The sequence below is a fragment of the Mytilus californianus genome, unplaced genomic scaffold (genome assembly GCF_021869535.1).
Source record: "Mytilus californianus isolate M0D057914Y unplaced genomic scaffold, xbMytCali1.0.p SCAF_9, whole genome shotgun sequence".
NCBI classification, from domain to species: Eukaryota; Metazoa; Mollusca; class Bivalvia; order Mytilida; family Mytilidae; genus Mytilus; species Mytilus californianus.
Genome location: NW_026262745.1, coordinates 92,093,343 through 92,114,502, shown reverse-complemented (window position 1 = coordinate 92,114,502; position 21,160 = coordinate 92,093,343). Strand labels below are relative to the sequence as shown.

At 33.3% G+C, this 21,160-nt stretch overlaps 1 protein-coding gene across 1 annotated transcript; it reads left to right on the top strand.

Annotated features, from left to right (window-relative positions):
- The first annotated feature begins 1,020 nt into the window (after positions 1 to 1,020).
- On the top strand, positions 1,021 to 20,992 carry LOC127716400 (interferon-induced very large GTPase 1-like). The gene is made up of 4 exons (XM_052222590.1): positions 1,021 to 1,111; positions 11,834 to 11,874; positions 12,739 to 12,805; positions 15,592 to 20,992. The coding sequence occupies exons 1-4, from the start codon at positions 1,109 to 1,111 to the stop codon at positions 20,659 to 20,661; spliced, it is 5,181 nt and encodes a 1,726-aa protein (XP_052078550.1). The 5' UTR covers positions 1,021 to 1,108; the 3' UTR covers positions 20,662 to 20,992.
- Positions 20,993 to 21,160: the final 168 nt, after the last annotated feature.

Below are 21,160 nucleotides of genomic sequence, written 5' to 3'. Positions count from 1 at the left end.
ATACGTCCTTGGCTTTCAGTATTTGGGTTTGATCGTTTCTAATGAAGATAAATCCAGAAAAGCGCGCCGGACTACCAAATTTAAAATGTTATTTGTTTTAATAGTCCAAAACACAACACAGTAAACTTTGCTTTGGATGTCAAATATACGACATTTTTGCACGATTACATTTTGTTCATTTTTTAAAAAAAATTTCGTTAACCAATATATTTGATACCATTTTATATTTTGAAATTTATTGATTATTTTTTTAAATAAAGTTCATATACTGAAAAATAATAACTGCAGTAAATGCAAAAGAAAACCACGTCTTTATAAAAATAAGATGTGGTATGATTGCCAATGTGACAACTCTCCACCAGAGACAAAATAACGTAGAAGTAAGAAACTATAGGACACCGCACTTCAACAATGAGCAAAACCCATACTACATAGCAAGCTGTAAAAGGCTCCGAAATGACAAATGTAAAACAATGCAAACGAGAAAACTAACAAATGTACTTATGTGCAAAACAATAAACGAAAAACAAATATGATATACAGCAACAAACGACAATCACTGAATAACAGACACATACATAATGTGGCGTTGTTAAACATATTTGCGGGCGCCAAACCCTCCCTTAACCCGGGATAGTTTCCGTGTTTTTCATGTTTGCGTTGAATAGCAAAGAATTTATTTCCGATACTACAAATTTAGAAATGAAAAAATAATTGTTGACAATTTTATTATTATTGATTTTAATCAGATTAAGTAATATGATCAACCGTAAGTGCTCGACTACTTTAAAAAAAACAAACGACAGCAAGTTCTCTTTAAAAACGAAAAATAAAACTTAAGCAGTTATGAATAAAAGAAGTCAAAACAAATAATGTCCTTCCATGGCAACTATAAAATATACCTGATATGTGTTATTTTTTTGGGGACTCGATGTCTCCTTTAAATGATTTGACGAATTAAATACACATATAAAAATAATCTAATAATGGATTGCAACTGGTTTTTCAGAAACGCATATATTTAAATATTGATTTTCGAAATCGATATAAATTAGACTCTTTCGTAAAACAAATCATTTTCAATCCGGAATAGAAATAGTTCAACAAAATGGTAAGTAAAGTTGATATTAAATAATTCACAAACATCATATGTTGGACACAGTTTTATTAAAGTTTTATTTTTTAATGTTAACCTGGTGTCTTTCTTCATTTTTTATTTTTTCAGTGTGCACATATTTTCTTTCGCAACCACTAAAATTTATGTATTAAATGAATCGTTAGTTAGGATTAAGCGTCAATCTGACACTATTCGGCAGTATAGTAAAATATCAAATGTCTCTATTATTAATTGAAGTTTAATTTTAATTTAATGATAAAAGAAACTCGTTTCATATGACTTTAACAAATATAAAGAATCCTTTTAAAAACAAAACAAACATTTTAGCGACAAAATGATCGGCATGTGCAAATGCAATTTCCATCCACCCTGTTTCAGCACTGGAAGAATCAAAATATTTTTACAGTCTGTCAATTACGTAAATTTATTAAATACATTAGGCTTGATTAGGGATGCTTAAAGAAAATTCGACATTAGAAGAATTTTTGTGTACTATTGACGCCTTTTTTGTATTGATGTTACTGACATTTTTATCTATCTGTTTTCTTTTTATTTTTGTCTCGCTCGTATCTGATGAAAAATATTTAGAAAAAGTTGTCCTTACCTGAGCATATGCATCGTATATATATATGACGTCACAGACATCTCATTGGTAAATTCTATTTTATTATTATTGTAATTATATATATAATATAATATCATAACTTATATGAAATTCTCCAAAATATTTTTTTACAAACAAAGCACCATGAACTATTTAATAATAATCAAAATATAATAATAATAATATGAATTATTATATAGATCACCCCGATCAGGCGACTCATTGCTAAATCTAATAAAACGTAAAATTAATACTTTTAGTTCTATAATTGAAATAGCAAATTGACAAAGCACATACGAATTTCTCATACACCGTTTAGAACATTTTCATATGTTGAACATAATAAAGCAAGAAAAAATAAGATAAATATATATATGCATTCAGAATTGCCGTTGAAAATTAATATGCATACGGGGCAAAGCATCACATTAATCCTCTTTAATATCCCTCCCTCGAACTATTATAGTAAGTATGAATTAGTAAACTAGTCCCAGTCCCTCCAGATAATAAAATGATGAACGTTTTATAAATAAAGGAAACATAAAGGGTTCTTTTATATCTCCATTGTGAAATGATTATGGTACTTTGACAACTGTTTTACATTTTGCTGTGAAATGTCTATCATCTCTTCATGATAAGTATGTTGTTGGACAAAGCTTCAAATAATAGTGTCTTTGAATGTAAATCGTATTACTACGAATGTCTTGTAAATTATTCTAAATAATAAGGATGTTCTTGTCCCAGGCAGAAAATCCTGGCCGTGTTAGGCGCAACTTTTTGGAAGTTTTGGTCCTCGGTGCTCTTCAGCTTTGTACTTGTTTTGGCTTTCAAACTTTTTTTATGGAATCGTCACTGGTTGGTCTTGTGTGGACGAGACGCACGTCTGGGGTATTGAATTTTAAGCCTAGTACCTTCTGCTAGCTATTATTCGTGTGTTTCTTTGTCCTATATGTTCTCCCATTTATTTGTATTATGGTCCTGTCATGTAATGTTGTCGTTTTGGTGTTGTGTTTGACGTTGCCATAAAAGTGGGAGGTTTGGCATGCCACAAAACCAGGTTCAACCCACCATTTTTTTCTTAAAATGTCCTGTCAGGAAAATGGCCATTGTTATATTATAGTTCGTTTCTGTGTGTGTTACATTTTAATGTTGTGTTTTTGTTGTGTCGTTGTTCTCCTCTTATATTTGATGCGTTTCCCTCAGTTTTAGTTTGTAACCCGGATTTGTTTTTATCTCTATCGATTTATGAGTTTCGAACAACGGTATAATACTGTTGCCTTTATTTGTAAAAGAATTAGGAATAAATGAGCACTCAGGTAATCCCACATACAAAGACATATCATTTGACAAGGATGAGATTTTGGCGAATCATAAGTCCTTCATGGCTTCAATGAACATTACATTGAACAACAAATCAGAGGACTTACCTTGTTTGTATTGGATACCTAAGCTTCACAAAATTCCGTACAAACAACGGTACATTGCCGGCTCATCTGCATGTTCCACCAAAGAATTGTCCATTAGATTGACTAAAATACTGTCCGCAGTGAAAGAGGGTCTTCAGAAATACTGTGAAACTGTTTACTCGCGTAGTGGTAGTAATCGTATGTGGAATCGTAAAAATTCTAAAGAGCTTCTGGATAATTTTAAATCTCGGTCTTTTTCTGAAATTAGTTCTATCAAAACTTTTGATTTTTCAACCCTGTATACCACCATTCCCCATTTGAAATTGAAAAATCGCCTAAAAGAAATAATGCACAATGCGTTTGTTTCAACATAAAAATGGTAGCATACGCTATAAATTTACTACTTTAGGATACCATAAGGCATATTTTGTTAATAGCGAACAAAAGGGTAAAACATGCTACACAGAGAGCAAGTGATCAGTATGCTGGAGTTTCTTATCGACAACATTTTTATTGAATTTGGAGGCAGACGTTTTCATCAAATTGTCGGCATTCCTATGGGAACGAACTGTGCGCCTCTCCTTGCCGACCTCTTCTTATTTTTATATGAATCGGAGTTCCTTCAGACACTTGTCAAAAACAAGAAGATCAAAGAAGCCAGATTATTTAATTTCACTTTCAGATATATTGATGATGTTCTTTCCATTAACAACCCAAATTTTCTGATTGGGTTCCATTAATATATCCCCCAGAACTAGAAATTAAAGAAACAACAGACACGGCTTCCTCCGCCTCTTTTTTAGACTTATACCTCGAATTTGACATACACAGTCATCTGAATACCAGAATCTATGACAAACGAGACGATTTTAATTTTAAAATTATCAATTTCCCCCACCTTAGTAGCAATATACCAACTTCACCTGCATATGGGATATACATTTCCCAACTTATTCGGTATGCAAGAGCTTGCAGCTCCTACTCAGACTTTATAAAACGTCACCAGTGTCTGAGCAGAAAGTTGATGAACCAGGGGTATGTCAAAGAACGTCTCGTCCTTTTTCTAAAAAGTTCATCGGAAGGTACCAAGACTTTGTTGATAAATATTATTTGTATCAACTTCACAAATAATACATGATGGTCTTGGAGTATAGATTCTGCGTACTGACGCTGTTTATCATCTTAATAACGAGTTAAAGTGTTCTTTTATTTGTCTTTATTAATATTACTTTTACTGTTTGGTCTATTTTTGGTGATATACATTTGACGTGGCTCTGTACTTATTCATCCCGTCATTGTGTTGTTTGTATTAATTTTCATTTTTACTTGTGTGCTTTGTCCGTGTGACTTTTTATGTTTCTTTGATACATATGACGTGTGTCTGTATTTTAAACATCCCGCCATTGTGTTATTGTTCTATTATAATTTTTGCATACTTTGAACGACAAAATTATTTTATATATCTACCTGTGTGACGTTTATATTCTGACGTCAAACACGCGATTCTACGCCAGAGTTAATGTTAAAATTACGATTCGGTCCCAGTGCTTAAAATCCCTCGATCATTTATGGGTTGATTTGGCATACATAAATAAAATATAAAAATAAGTAAGCAATGGACGAGGTTGTTAAATGTGATATATGCTTTTGTGTGCTTCTTTGTTAAATATTTGTTTGTTTTTGTTGTAATTAAGATTCACGCATCGTTGTCAATATAATGGAATTTGATGCGACTGTCATACAAGTGAGAGGCTATAAAACCAGGTTCAATCCACCATTTTCTACATAAAAAAATGTCTGTACCAAGTCATGAATATGACAGTTGTTGTCCATTCGTTTGATGTGTTTGTGCTTTTGATTTTTCCATTTGATTAGGGACTTTCCGTTTTGAATTTTCCTCGGAGTTCAGTATTTTTGTGATTTAACTTTTTACAATCAATTAATGTTGGTCAATTTTATAATTGTTAATATTATATTACTGTATCGTATGACATCTTTATATTTTATAAGAAACATAAAAAACTGACATCCGCCGAATTGGATTATCAATTTCATTCTCATTATTCACATTGTTATTTTTGTCTCACCAGAATGAGAGACAGAGGGATGTAAATTCAGCGGCGACTTTAACTATTTGTATAAAGGTTGACATTTCAGAAGTTAGGAGGCCTTTTTGTTTTTAACCTTCCCCACCAAAACAGCATATAAATCAAAGCTGTTCAGTTTATAGGTGTTGTTTAAAGCTGTAACAGCACATGTTTTTCACCAATGAACCCATGAAATGATTCATCTCCCTCCTTTATTGTCACTTTTTCTGTCATCTGAAGTAATTAGATTTTTTTAGACGGTCTTGTGAATGCTTAACAATATTGTTAATACATTCTTTGGGAATCGTAATTTTATAAACAAGTTAAGATTGATACATAATTCATTCATCCCCCCCCCCCCCCCCTTTTCAAAAAAATAATAACCCTTGCCCCTCAAAATCCAAACTATTTAACCCTACATATAACTTTGAGCGTCAATTGCATATTTACTATATGTCATTACATACTGGTGTATACTGATGATTATCATAATGTTATAACAGAATTAATTGTAAGTGCTTTGAAGTATTTGTATTCACCTAAAGCTTAGTTCGTAGATGAGTGAAGAAACAAGGTATACTTAATGAATTTTGTTACACAAACTGTGTTTGATTCCCTATTTCGAAAAGTACCCACTGGAAAATAAATTTCAACACGACAGGTTTGTTTTACAATAAATTATAAACTGAATTTCTTTCGACGGAAATATTCATATCCGTTATGTTTGAATAAAGGCAACAGTTGTATACCGCTGTTCGATTAAGAGAAATCAAATCCGGGTTGCAAACAAAAACCGAGGGAAACACATCAATTATAAGAGGAAAACAACGGAACAACAAAAACAAACGCCAACATACATAGAAACTGACTATCTGATAACAACTGCCATATTCCTGACTTGGTACAGGACATTTTAAGAAAAAAATGGTGGGTTGAACCTGGTTTTATTGCTACCCAAACCTCCCGCTTATATGGCAATGTTAAAACATACCGCTAAAATGACAACACTACGTGACAGGAATACAGTACAAACAAACGCAAGAACACTCAGCACAAAGAAATACATAAATAAATAATATAATAGTACATTACAACATGTAAACCGCAGAAAACGAAAAAAAGTGAGTCCTGATGTTGTAAATAACATATTCAAAACCGGGTCCTTCCATTTTGACATAACCAATTTGTTTCGTTCCGTGCAAAGGAATAAAAGTATCGAGGTGTCAAAAGTGACTTTACTTGCAATCCCCGTACATACATATTGTCCTTCCGTGCTTTTCTTTCCATACAATGTGCACAAATCATTGAGAAATTCGAGGTAACGTTCACTCTATTCATCTTTTCGCCGTGCATTTTTACTTATTTCTCCATTAATCTTGAACGATTATAGAAAATATTACATCTCACAATCAAAACCAGTAATGTGTGTATTAATATTCTACAATTTCATAAAATTTCAAATAAATAAACTGAAATCCTAACTTTTCTGTGGTTGTAAGTTGTTCGTCACCGTACTCGATATTAGATACTATCGAGTCTAAACATTTTTGCCGGGGTACTTTACATATAGTAAATGTGTCGCGTACATTTAAATCGATATATTAACTTTATTTAAGAGAAAGTATTATCCCGTTTGAAATCGATTCTTCCTCCTCCTATTCTGTCGTCATGTTCAAAGAGTTTTCCAATCTCTTTATAAAAGAAAAACAAAGGATATGGGGTATCCATTCACGACGTAAAATCAGTACATGCACAGCCAAAAAAAAAAACACAAAAAAAAACACAAAAAGCAAAGGAACAGCGCTTTTATTATGTCACTGTTATCAATGAACATTATGTAAAATGTTGAATTTTACGTTAAAACGACATCTGTTCTATATTCTAAAATTAAAATCCGTAAAAGTGGTAATGTATATCGCTAAGTGTAGTAGAGCTTTAGTGAATTCCATTTTTTGGAGTAAAATGTATGTTAGTTTTTAATCTTCCTGAAAAGAACACATAAACCAGAATATTATGAGATTATCCCCCTTTTGGCAGGAGAGGAGAGAAATGTTCTATCATGTTTATTAGTTTTAATTGTATTATTTCACGGCGAAAGAAACCAAAGGGACATTCAAACTCATAAGTCGAAAATAAATTGACAATACCATGGCTAAAACAGAAAAAGACCAACAGACAAACATAGTACACAAAACACAAAAAAGAAAACTAAATACTGAGCAAGACGAACCCCACCAAAAACTGGTTAATGTACAACACGGACCACTAAGCTATCTGTTGACCACTTACAAGACTATTTGATTGAAATAAGGATCTGACAACGCTTCCTTTTACTTTTTGTTTGAAAGACCTTTCGGGATACTCTGGTTTCGTCATAATAATACATATCTTCTTTAATTTGAAGGTAGCAATTTCATTGGCTGATGTAATAATTACCAAAACAGAAAGTTGAACGTACTGTAAGCGAGAACACATGATATGTTTTTCAATCAGATTGTATATCAAGGCAACCAGTTTTTCGTCAAGCAGTATAACTTAACTAATAAACAAAACGTTACAGAGTTCTGTATTAATGATCATTGATATATTCCTAAAACGAAGGCGACATGATGTGGACCAGTATTATGCGTTCACGATCTGAAGTTCCTACACATGCAACTTTATTGGCATATTGAAAGAAATAATAAATATTTTCCTTTTTATCATTTTTTTCATAAACCGTTTTCTATAAACGTTTGAGTCAAAATGAGTAAGGACAAACTGCTTTAAATCTTTAAAAACGAAATTCGTTAAACCTTTTCTACTATATATAGGGAAAACTATGTTTACAAAAATCGTTATATAGTTCAAAAAAGATAATAGGTAGATTCTTCGCTAGCCAAGGGTTGCGATCCAGTTTCCTCCTCTCCACCCTTGGCGGATTAAGATAGAATATCGGATCCTCGAGATAATGATATTCATTGGTCGCCGTTATAGCTGGCTGCATCCAATCAAAAAGCACCTTTAAGATGACCACGTGTAAATGTCAGAAGTGTAAATAAGCAATTGCCATGTGCTGATTGTTCAACAAGTCTTTACAAAAAAACATAGGACGATATTTAGTGACAATTTTAAAGTTCATAATTAACTAATAAGAATTCCTGGGTATGTTCCTAGCGCAAATGTTGGAATGTCAACGTATATTTTCGGTTTCTGATTCAATAAATTTGTAAACACTAGACACAATCATTTTTACACCTCCACACTGAAGAGAGTTCAAGTGCTGCCATTGGTCAAGAATGATGTAGTTGGAATGGGTGCGATTTTTATCTACCGGTAGATGACGCAGCATTGTAATCACAAATGTTAGCTTAATCTGTCAAGGGTAGAGAGGAGGGGACTGGATCGCAAGGACGGAATAGATAATATATTCGTATATAAAATTTATTGGATCATTCATAAAACATATATCAGAAATCGGCTTAAAATATTGCAGCAGACTACACCAACCACCAATAACAAACTTCAACGACAAAATACACGTACAGACAAACAAAACAAACAACTCATGGTACAGATAGCCTGACATGGTTAATGCAAACTATGTGGTGCAGTTATTTGATTAAATAGTTGAATATTTGGTCCGCATTTTAGTTTATGTCTTAATCTTTGAAATGAAAATAACACTTTATAAATTTGATGCGTCCGAAAAACTTTTCCTGAGTAATATAAAAATTAGGGGTGCAGTATGAACGCCAATGTGACATCTATCCACCATATAATAAAAGAAGTGATTTCTTAAATAACCCTCTGCATACGAAGTTTATTACCAGAATTGTATATTGAATTATTTATCATGTTCATTTCCAAATAATGAAATTTATTCTGCACGTGACAAAAATATATAGTATTCTACATTTGCTAAATATTTATAGAATGACTGTAATAGTTTTACTGTTTATGAAGATATAAAAAAAAATGCGGTACACATTGAATAACCGGGTTATCTAAAAGTGCATGTGCACCACATTTTTGAGGTTATTTCGAATAGACAGAAAAAATATTACAGTAATTCCTTATAATTTAATTCTAAATTCCATCTATAAGGAATAAATCACGAAAAAGGTTGATGACGTCACGGTCACATGCTAGCCTAGCCGCTAAATAGATCTAGATAGCCAAAAAAATGTATGTTATCTAGAGAATCCAAAATGGCGTCGGACAGGTTATTACTCATGACGTTGTGTTGATGGGCTAGCTACGTAGCATATCGTTCAACATAGAAAGATATCTATGACATAGCGGCTATACTAGCTAGTGCTACGATATTGAACGCAGTCCTGATAGACAAAAAACTTTCATCCAATCAGAAGACGTGTTACATCCAAAATCAAATTATTAAAGATTGAGCTTATAAAATTGGACTTTATGAGAACCCTTCTATGCTGTTATCCTACAGCATGTACAATTTTTCATTTTTTCTATGAATAGTTTCTTTGTAATGAAACTCCTTCAAAAACTTTAATAGTTGGAAGTACTTTGTTTTGACCCGAATTGCAAAACACGCTTGAACATGTGTATATGCACTATTGCTTTCAAAATATTTACATGGGTTCACTCACGATTTGTTTGTAGGGTTCAAATTGTTCTATGTTGGGTTTTTTCTATGGTTGTTTTTTTTTTTTGAATTTTTGTCGTTAACCTGTTGGTAATGGCGCCGATTACTTTTCTTCGATTATGTTTTTGATTCTTCACTTTATATTTTCCGCCTTTTTTTCAAAAACTATCCTCAAATATTCTCTTGTTAATCACACAAAAACTTTTTTATCATATCAAAATGACTTAATTCTTTTATGATTTCAACCTATAGTCTTTTATTTTAGATCCATATGATCTTACTTGACAGTCGAAGTCAAATTTAAGTGATAAATGTTCATCGCATCTCCTCTGATAATATGATAATCCTCAGCAGCGGATACAAATTAAGTGAAAGCAAAAACAAATGTTAAAGTTTCCATGCGCAACTGATTTGTTTCTTGATCAATCCTAATCAGGTGGTTGGCCTAATACCAAACGATGGGAGAGAAAAAAAATGAAACGTTTGAATTGATAGCATAAACCCAAAAGGGCCATAACAACTTAATGTAGTTTTTTGTTGAATCAACTTGTAATCGTTTTTCGTATTTTACCATTGAGTTGGCAGTTTTGTCTTCGCTTGTGAGTTTAGAATATCCCCTTGGTAGCTCTTGTCCCTTTTTAGCAAAGGAAATTGAAAATCGTAGTTTTCGAACAATTCAATATGATGTGTTAATTTACTGGATGTCATGCAATGGGGGCCAGTGTTATTGAGCAAGTTTCTGAATGCTAAAGACTATTTAAACCATTTATTTGAAGGACAAGAAAAAGGCAATTGCATTTTACCGATGATTAACACTCGAAATCTTAATATGAATACTCAAGCCATGAGACAAACTGTATGGAGTCGCATGAACTCCAAATGGAGCGAGACCGGGTGTGTCGACACGTTAATAACTCTTGCCCTTTAAGATTTAATTGTCAATCGAATCTGGATTTTGCGATAGGAAATCTGTTTCCTAGTATTTTCCGAAGACTTTTCTGGTGTCTGGAGATTTAGACCCGCAAAAGCGAGTTGTGACAGACATATAGTATTGCTAACCAATTTTTTATTGTAATCGTATAACTTGTGTTGTATTGATTTCAGTCGTTCTTTATCATAACCATTAAGGAGTTTCATAGTACAACATTTAACTAGTTATAACAGATTTAGTAATAATAGTCCAATTCTCAGGACAATCTGAGTAAAACAAAAGAGAGAGACGACACCAAAGCGGCAATCGAAAATCAAGTCTGATAAAATCTCATATGGCATTGTTGACCAAACCAGTAAAAATCCGGTTTTGTCGCTTTCGGTAATGAAAAAGAAAGGTAAAGAAGGGGAATAATGGTTACTTAAGTTGAATGTCAACTACCTATCAGATTTGTACTTGAAAGAGCAACACGACTGCTGCCACTTGTGGAGCAAAAACTGCCTACCCTTCCGGAGAACCTGAGATCGCCCCAAGTTTTTGATGGGGTTCGTGTTGCTCTGTCTTTAGTTTTCTATGTTGTGTTTTGTATACTGTTATTTGTCTGTTTGTATTTTTCCTTTTTTTTGTTATGGCGTTGTCAGTTTGTTTTCGACTTATGAGTTTGAATATCCCTTTGGTATCTTCGCCTTTCTCTTGAACATATCCGTGGACATATGTGACACAGATATTTAATCATGGTAAATAAATGATGATAACGTTCGTTATAGCAGTGAAGACTGCAATTTAACAGTTTAAACCCTTTAAACCCTTGATGAAACAAACCCATAGAAACAGCTACTCTCCATCGAGAAATCATCTTACGAAACGCAAGCTCTGGAACATCGTATCAAATGGAAGATACATGGACAGACGCTGCTTAATTGTTTGATAAGAAGTGGGGCATTTCAAATTCTTCGGATTTTTCAAAATAAACTCTCTTTTGGCCTTTTAACTGTTTTGATTCAAGCGCCATTTGTTGACAGTCAACATAAATCTTAAAACAAGTAAGTAATCAAGCCAAAAACAAAATCAAACAATTTTTATCTTCTTAGGGTGACACAGTGGACAAAGAAGATGTTCAAAGTCTGAACAGGTAAGATACATTTTACGTTTAACTTAATGTTTTTGCTTTTTTTTTACTGGTAACCCGACAAATTACAGAAACTGCTAATACTTCTGACTTTTCTTCAGTTCATCTTTGATTCTTGGATAAGGTTCCTGTCGTTCAATAGTTAAATTTTTATTTTCTGTGTAGTATTTTGTTGACCGTTGTTTGCCATATCTTCTTTTATTTTGCCCATGGCCTTTTGATTTTTTATTACGTAATAGGGTAATTTCAAGGAATAATTAAGTAATTGTTGGTAATATATTATGTCATTTTGAGTCAATGTGAATTAGTATATCGAATGGTGCACATTGAGGCCAGATCCATACAGGTGGTGATGCAGGAATAGTCTGAGTTGTGACAGACATATAGTATTGCTAACCAATTTTTTATTGTAATCGTATAACTTGTGTTGTATTGATTTCAGTCGTTCTTTATCATAACCATTAAGGAGTTTCATAGTACAACATTTAACTAGTTATAACAGATTTAGTAATAATAGTCCAATTCTCAGGACAATCTGAGTAAAACAAAAGAGGGAGACGACACCAAAGCGGCAATCGAAAATCAAGTCTGATAAAATCTCATATGGCATTGTTGACCAAACCAGTAAAAATCCGGTTTTGTCGCTTTCGGTAAGGAATAGTCTGAAACGCTAAACCTTTGCACCAAGTTTCATTCATTTTGGAGTTTATATGATTCCCTTAGTTGTGTATCTTCGGTAAATTACTGTTGCCCTTTTTTGATATTTCCTATTCGAAAATATAACAGATGACATCGTATAAACAAATAAAAAATATTCCTATTAGTTCTGTACTTGTCGCTTTCAATTGCTCCTTAACATTTTGACAGTGAAGAAACAGAACCATCAACAAGTTTAAAGACAGATGATGACAGTGTTCACAGAGAAAATGTTACGGTAAGTACAAATAAATATATTTGACGTATAATAAAAAAATTAATTGTTATAACGGCATCCACTGCATAATAAAGGTGACAAATAACTCATTGCGAAGCTGTATTTCATTGGATATTTACACAAAACATAAACAACTACAGATTAGAGCATTACCAATACAACGAATTTAGCAGGAAATCAAAGACCTTCAGAACTTAAAACAGAGATTGATAAATGCCCAATTCAAAACATAGATAGGTGAACAAACAACACCAAAAATAATTTAAATGCCATTTAAATGAAAAAAAATGATACAAAATTGCTTACATATACTTCTATTGTCGAAATGTGCACCTAATTCAGTAAAATTGGTACCGTTTATGTTTTTCGTATAGAGTATCCAGAAAAAAAGGGAAAAAGGTGCCGTTTTCTTAGAAACATACGTTAATCGTGTTAATGCATCTGATAAATATTACAGCGAACAAATAATTGTCGAAATGCGCATCTGGGGCAAAAAAATTGATATGTTAATGTTATTTTTGCTGTTCAATAGTTTTTGAAAGGATAAAACAGAGCTCATATCTCACAACAATTTAAACGTTTCCAGCATTGACTTAAGCAATACCTTGTCATAGTCATTTAAATATCCTTTTCAATCAATAACAAATACATTGGGTGTACCTTTGATAATGTAATAAATGATATGATTGCAGTCATGTATTCAAATTTTTAACCTCGACTGCGATAGATTGCAGGGTTGGCAAAGTATTACCGGGGCGGGAAAACCAGGGCTGGACAATACTCCCAGAAATGTGTAATAATGGGCAATACTGGGTAATATTATTTTATAAACTTTGTTTTTACACAGAATAGTGAAGACTTGTTGTAGTTTCATAGTATTATAGCTAAATATATAAATCATATACAGATAACCATTGAGAGTCATTTCTAGAGGATTGCAAATTAAATTCTTCCTTTTCTCCAATAATTCTATGTAGGCAGAATACAAGGTTTGCACATTTTAGGATACCTTATTAATTTCCAAGCTTTGTTTCAATAATCCAAACTTTGAAAAAAATGCATTTTATTGCAGTGTTATGAGTAATGAACACTTATTGAAATGAAAAGGCTGATTATTGTTATATAAACAAATCTGTGTTATAAACTACTTATTAATAAGTGATTAACATATATATACTGCTTAGTAAAATTCTTTAGCAATGAACACAAAATGTTTAAAAGTTATTTTCCTTACAAATAATTGTGAATTCTTAATAGTTATATATATTTTAAAAATTTAATTGAATTCTTTGGCTTTATGTTTACAATTTGACCAATTCAGACAGAATGGCGATTTAATAGATTTTTAAAAGGATTGTTTAGAAAAGCTTTCATTTTTGTATAATATGTCTTCATGTCTCAGAGTTGCCGGAACAATACTTTCTCAAATCTATACACAATATGATAAGAGAATCAAACAAGTGAAATTCTAAATTAAAATACTATGTTTTATTTTTATAAATATGTTTAATGTATTGCTTTTGTGATAAATCACCGAATCATATTTAAAATCCAGGCCAGTATTTCATATTTCACAGTATTGCCCAGTATTAACCAGTAAAACCCAGTAAAACCCGGGTTTTCCCAGTATTTCACACTGCGCTGGGCAATACCCATAAAACCCGGGTTTTTGCAAACCCTGGTAGGTTGTGGGTTCAAACCAAAGATTGTGAAATTGGTATTTGCTGTTTTTCGCTAAGAATGCGGCATTAAGAAGTAAGAACAAAAACTGGCAGGATCGGAGTGAGAAGAAATGTGCCTTGTAAGGGTGACATGGGTAAAATCCGGCTATTCGTGTCGGTTTAGTACAAAACAGGGTTCTTATTCATATCCCACTAACATGCCCTCGTACTATTTATGCATTGAATTTCCACTGAACAGCCATCTATCCATCCATCAAATGTTTTATGGGCCTATGTGGCCAAGTGGTATTAATAGTTCATAAATACCAGTCACTAGCCTGTCAACACTGAGATTGCGTTCGACATTAACTAAGTATGCTAGATTTTCCTGTCGAAGGTAGGTGGTTCTTTCAGAGCATTCTTTGCCCTCCAATACAAACTGATAGTCACGATGTAGCCAAGTGTGGTGAAAATGGCGTTTAACACCAACAATCAATCGAGCGTTCTACAAATGATTTGGTTGAATAAATTTATCACAGATGACCAGTCATATGTTTGAATTATTATAACTACTTATAATTTCAGACCTCAAAAGTAAACATGCAGTTTGACGTGTTTGTGTTCATGACTTTTTTATTTTCTTTGTAGTGTTTGTGGACATTATGTTTCTTTTTTTGTCCGTGGGAAAGTCCGCCATCCTTCCACATATGGATTTTTAAGTGTCCCTTAGTGTCTTAATTTTATACTTATAAATTATCATCGTATAAACAATTTTGATAAAGATTTGGAAAAAAAAATAATGCGCACTTTATTAGGTGCATCAATTTCATAGATACATTTTGGCGTTCGTTATTCTACTTTCTAATATAATTTGCTTTCGATGTAAATGCCTCAGTCAATTAGACTTATTACAAGGCGTGTGATGCATTCATAACAGGGGACGCGTCCAGTCTCGTTCCTTATTTGAGTTTTTTGTTTGCTATCAATGTCTCTATCATTTTAATTGATTTGTAAGATTTGAACAGCAGTTAAGTGCTGTTGCCTTTAATTGAATTGCAAAGTTTTAATAAAAATTGTGAAATCTTTTCATTTAAACAATTAACAAGGAATGTAATTTTATCCTAGCTCGATGAAGATAGCAGCAATTTTGATTCAAAAGAAAGTACTACATTGAACCAAGGAGATAAGAATTTGTGTGATATTAAAGAATTTGACAATAATAGTAGTGTTTCAATGATCACTGAAAACCTAGAAAAGGGTTTAGATATCACAACAGAAACAAAAAAGCCTGAAATTGACGATCAATGTTCAAATATGGAAGCAACAAATAAATTATCTGATAAAACAGAAGAACATTTTGATAAACGTAATAAAACAGAAGACCTACAGACACAAGTGCTGCAAAGACAAACTGATATCCGAACTTTTATGAGTAAAGTTGGTTTAGACACGATGTATCCTGACAAAATTACACTGATGGATGTGATGACTATACAATCCCAACCGGAAACGTCTTCCTATACAGATGTTCCAATGATGGTGTTGAAAAATTTAATGATGATAAATTCAACCTCTCGAGATAAGATGTTACAGGAATTTCTAGAAAAAATTCCAAAGGAAGATGACTCTATGGACAATTCTGAACTGTTTAACGAAAATGACGACATCTGGTTAGAATTAGGTATTTGCGAAACACATGAAAACTTGAATCCTTTAGATCTGCTCCTAGCAATATTTATGTGCAGTTCGTCGTCCTTAAAGAATATATTAGCAGCGAAATTGTTCATGTGCAAACTAGCGATTCCTTTCTTGGTTCCATCGGAAACAGGTGACCTGATATTAAATTGTTCGTTACTTCATTCTATAATTATGGATGACAAAACAGATAAAACAGGAATTAGACAAAAAGATGCCTTGAAATGCCCATGTCATGTTGTAAGCTTTATTCGACTTGGTCGACCAAACATTTCAAAATCAAAACTTATTAACACATTGCTTACAGAAACTTGCCATGACACATTTTTTAATATTAATTGCCCACTCGGTACCACTGAGAAAAGTATCAGTCACGGACTGGTAGAGGTTTCCTGGTATATTCCGTCAGCAAAAGGGAGCAGCCAGGAAAATATAATGATGTTCCTCAACTTGAGAGGTGATGGCCAAATTGAACAAAAGCAAGTAAATTGTCTTTCTAAAATGTCTTCTGTCCTAGTTATTTTTGTTGAGGTAGACTTTCTTGAAGATGAAACCACAAGAAAAATACTTAAAGATATTCAAACATCTGTATTAGGTGGTGTTATCTTAGTTCTTGATGGATTTAAACATACCAAAACAACAATAGGAAAAATATGCAGTAGCTACACAAAACACATTTCGAACGAAAATCTGAAAACTAAGTTATGTTCTGCCGCTGTGAACAAAAGATATGAAATAGAGTTTGAAGTAAAAAAAAGAGTTATGGCACATGTATGGTCTCTCCTAAAAAATGATCCAGCAATTCCCTTTTCTGCTAGAATAGTTAAAAACGTAGGGAAATATTTCACGAAGGACGAAGATTCGATTGTTCACAGGAAAGCCATTGAAAAGGCCAAGCATATCATCAGCGATATTCCAAACAACATTATCAATGTAAAACCACTCATTGCACCACTGCAAGGCACGCCATGGCAAATTTGGAGTAAAAAGTCGAAATTGATACATAAAGCTTCAAAATTTACATCCCTTCAAGACATGGCAAAGCACGAAGAGGAAATGAAAAATCAAAGATATTTCCAATTAGATGCAATAAGAAACCTCCACCCCTTTATGCAAAAATGCTTAGATGCATTTCTAGATTCGGTTAATGACGACAGCGCATTCGTTTTGCTAGTAGAATGGATGAAATTTCTGCTGGATGATCGTTCGAGGTATGTAGTTGCTGAGTGTTTAACAAAGTACCAACTTGCCTTTCAAATATTCGAATCAGCAAAACGCGAAGGAAGTGAAGTTTCGGAAGTAGAAAGAGACCTAAAGGAAAAAAGATCAGACCTCAATAATGCTCCTTTCAGATTTGAACATTTGTTGCGAGAATGTGGGCAGATTTTTGAATCAATTAAAGCTTGCAAGGAAAAGGCTTCCGTTTCAGAACAGAAACTATTAACAATGTTACCAAAATTTGCAGCAAAGCTTCTTTTAATTGGTCAGCCCTTAGAAATTCTTGATGGTGATGTCACGCATGTTCCTCTCCTTTGGATAGAAGCAGTTCTTTTACAGTTGCGTGATTTAATCGGGGACAAAAGGCTTTTAGCACTGTCCGTTGTTGGTCTTCAGAGCTCAGGGAAATCTACTCTGTTGAATACAATGTTCGGCCTACAATTCGCAGTAAATGTAGGCAGATGCACGAGTGGAGTTTTTATGCAATTGGTTCCAGTTCATAAGGACAGTTCTAACTTTGACTATGTTATTGTAATAGATACCGAGGGATTACGTTCACCTAAACAAGATGAGACAGAAGAATTAAGTCACGACAATATGCTTGCAACATTTGTTATCGGTTTGGGGGATGTTGCAATGATAAATGTAAAAGGAGAAAATACATCGGAGGTTAAAGACATCCTTCAAATTGCAGTCCATGCTTTTCTTCGTCTTAAACTAGCAAACAGAAAATTAAATCTCAAGCAAAGTTGTGTCTTTGTTCATCAAAACGTTTCCGATTCTGCAGCAAATGCTAAAATGCTAGAGGAAAGACAGATGTTCGTCCAACAACTGGATAGAATGGCAAAGGAGGCAGCAGAGCAAGAAGACATAGCAGATATCAAAACTTTTAGTCAAATTATAGATTTCAATAGCGAGGAAAACGTTTCTTATTTTTCAGATCTTTGGCATGGTGATCCACCAATGGCACCTGTAAATCCGGGTTATAGCAATCGAGTGGCTGAGGTAAAGAACTCTATCTTAAATAAAATTGCTTCGAAAAGAACAACATACTTGACCATAACAGATACAATTTCACGAATACAAGATCTCTGGAATGGAATTATCAAAGACAATTTCGTCTATAGTTTCCGTAACAGTCTAGAACTCAAAGCGTATAACGGTATTGAAAGAGAATATCACTCCATGGTCTGGGAAATGGAAAAATTTCAGTATGAGTTTTTAGTGTCTACTGCAAAATCCAAACTTAGTCATGAAAAAGTTAATAGATTAGATGAAACAGTATCCGAAATAATGCGCGCATTTTCTGGTGAAATAGCAAAAATGGTAGATGTGCTAACAGAAAGATTGGTCAGTTTTATCGAAAGTAACAAATTGAAGGAGGTTATGATTCAATGGAAACAGATAAAATTAAATCGATTAAATTTACTATCAGAGAATCTAATAATAAAATCCAAAACTGATATGAACATTATGAAACAGGAAATTATGACCGAATCAATACAACGAGAAGAGCGGATAAAGAACGAAAAAGAGGTGAATGAATTAGCTAGAAAGCTAGCCGCCGAGATGCAAGGAGAAAAGCCAAATGAAAAGTCAATGAGAAAGAGATTTGAGGAAATGTGGAATAGTTGGTTGGACAACTTAAATTTGAATGTTGTGGAACATACGATTTCGGTAAAGGATCAAATTGAAAAGTTACTTGCTGAAGAGTATCCATCAGAACTAGTTTTCATGAGTCGCACAAGGATCGATAGCGATCACAATCATGAAATTGAACATGCAAAACTAGAAGGAAGCATTCAAAGCAACATGATTAAAAATGAACATATGAGTATCAGAAAAACCTTGGATGCAAATATACTGGGGGAGGAGTCAATGGATATTTATAAAGAGCAAGCTGTACATGTCACCGATGGTATTTTGCGAAAAATTGATATACGATTAGATGAAATAACTAAACAAGATACACGTTTTGACACAGTGTACGTGCATGAAGTTTTTAATATCATCGCCAGTGACTTTAAAAGTCACAATGATCATTGCTCTAACGATTACAAATTCAACTTGCACTCTACGTATAGGGCTTTGATAATAGATCGTGTTGTTAGTCATATAACACAGGTATTTGCAGGCTTGCACCAACGTTATCAATCTAAGCATAGCCCAAGAGGTCGACTAAAGGAGTACAAACGGACAGTTTGGACACTCTTTGTAAACCTCGTTGAACAGAAGACTGAGGATATGATTATAGCGGGTTTTATCAAGGAAGCCTTGTCGGAGAGGGTTAGTGAGCAGGTGTCTGTGTTGATTCCCATAATGGCAGTTGATAAGATCCTCTTGTCATTTTCCCAGGAAAAATATAGCCTTATGAAGGCAATTATGATAGATCTTGCAAATGCTGGCAATTTTGAGAGATACATGTCCTTCATAAAAGAGCCTGCATCGTTTGCCAGAAAATGGGTATCTGATTTTATGTATAAAGAAATTTTTCACATTAAAACTGATGCTGTCCATCATTATGGATTATGTGCTAGAAGTCGAACCCAGCGAATATTTGAGATGTTGTCCAGAGGTATTTCAGAGACATCACAAATCCTGAAGGTTGATGGAAGTCTTGATATTTCCGAATGGGTTGAAACCCTAACAGGTATCATTCAGGAATCTGACATTCTGCCGTTATCGAAAGAACATTTTGTCCATGTTCTAGGTAGACATGTATCAGATCATCTGAATTTTAAAAGAGTAATTCTTGGTGAAATGGGGAAGGTGGAACAACTTTTAAATCAGACATTTGCTGAAGTTACTAGTACAAATGTCAAATGGAAGAAAGATGTAGTATCTTTAATTATGGATAAATTATGGGGGTGTGAAGCAAAATGCATGTTCTGCTCGGAGCCATGCATGAATACTGACAAATCACATGAAATACACGCTGTATTGCACCATTGTATTCAACATCGCCCACAAGGAATCAATGGATTTTGCCATATCCGTGATAAATCACTTGTAGTAGAGTTTTGTAATGTGCTAATTCAAGGTGAAGTCAGATACCTTTCTGATGACATTGAAGAATTCACAGAAATATGGAGAAAATATAAAGAATACCAAACGCATTACCCACAATGGGACATTCAACCGACTTTTGACACTTCGAAGTACTGGATGTACGTTATGTGTACTTATCAACACAAGCTGAAAGATTTTTATCGGCTAAAACTTCCACATATTCCTGACAGTTGGAACGACATCACACTTGAAGATGCATTAAATAGTTTATAACTTATTTTGATAAAGATTTTATCGCAAAAAAGCTTAGAATCTGAACATATGCAAATATAGGAAATAAATCCGACGTGTTTTCAATTGACTAGTTTCAAATTTCAGAAAATTTTCTTAGTACCCTAAATAATGCATGGTAATTGGCTACGATATAAACAATAACTTTGAAGTTGTCATCATCAAATGTTATGTCAACAAACGAGTGGTGACTACTTGGTGGTGATTCCCTCGTTGTAAAACTGTACAATGATAACAGCCTTATCATTTGATACGCGACACATATAACGTATGTTTCGGTTATTGGATGAAAAACTGTAAAATTCCAACCGGTTTCAATGAATCATTAGAAAAATTCATTTCCCTGATGATACATTTGAAACAGGTTTTAATTGTCAAGGCCATGACTTTATTTGGCGATATTGTGTTATCATATGATAAAAATATTCTATTCAATGTTTATATATATATATATATACATATATATATATTTATATCGTAC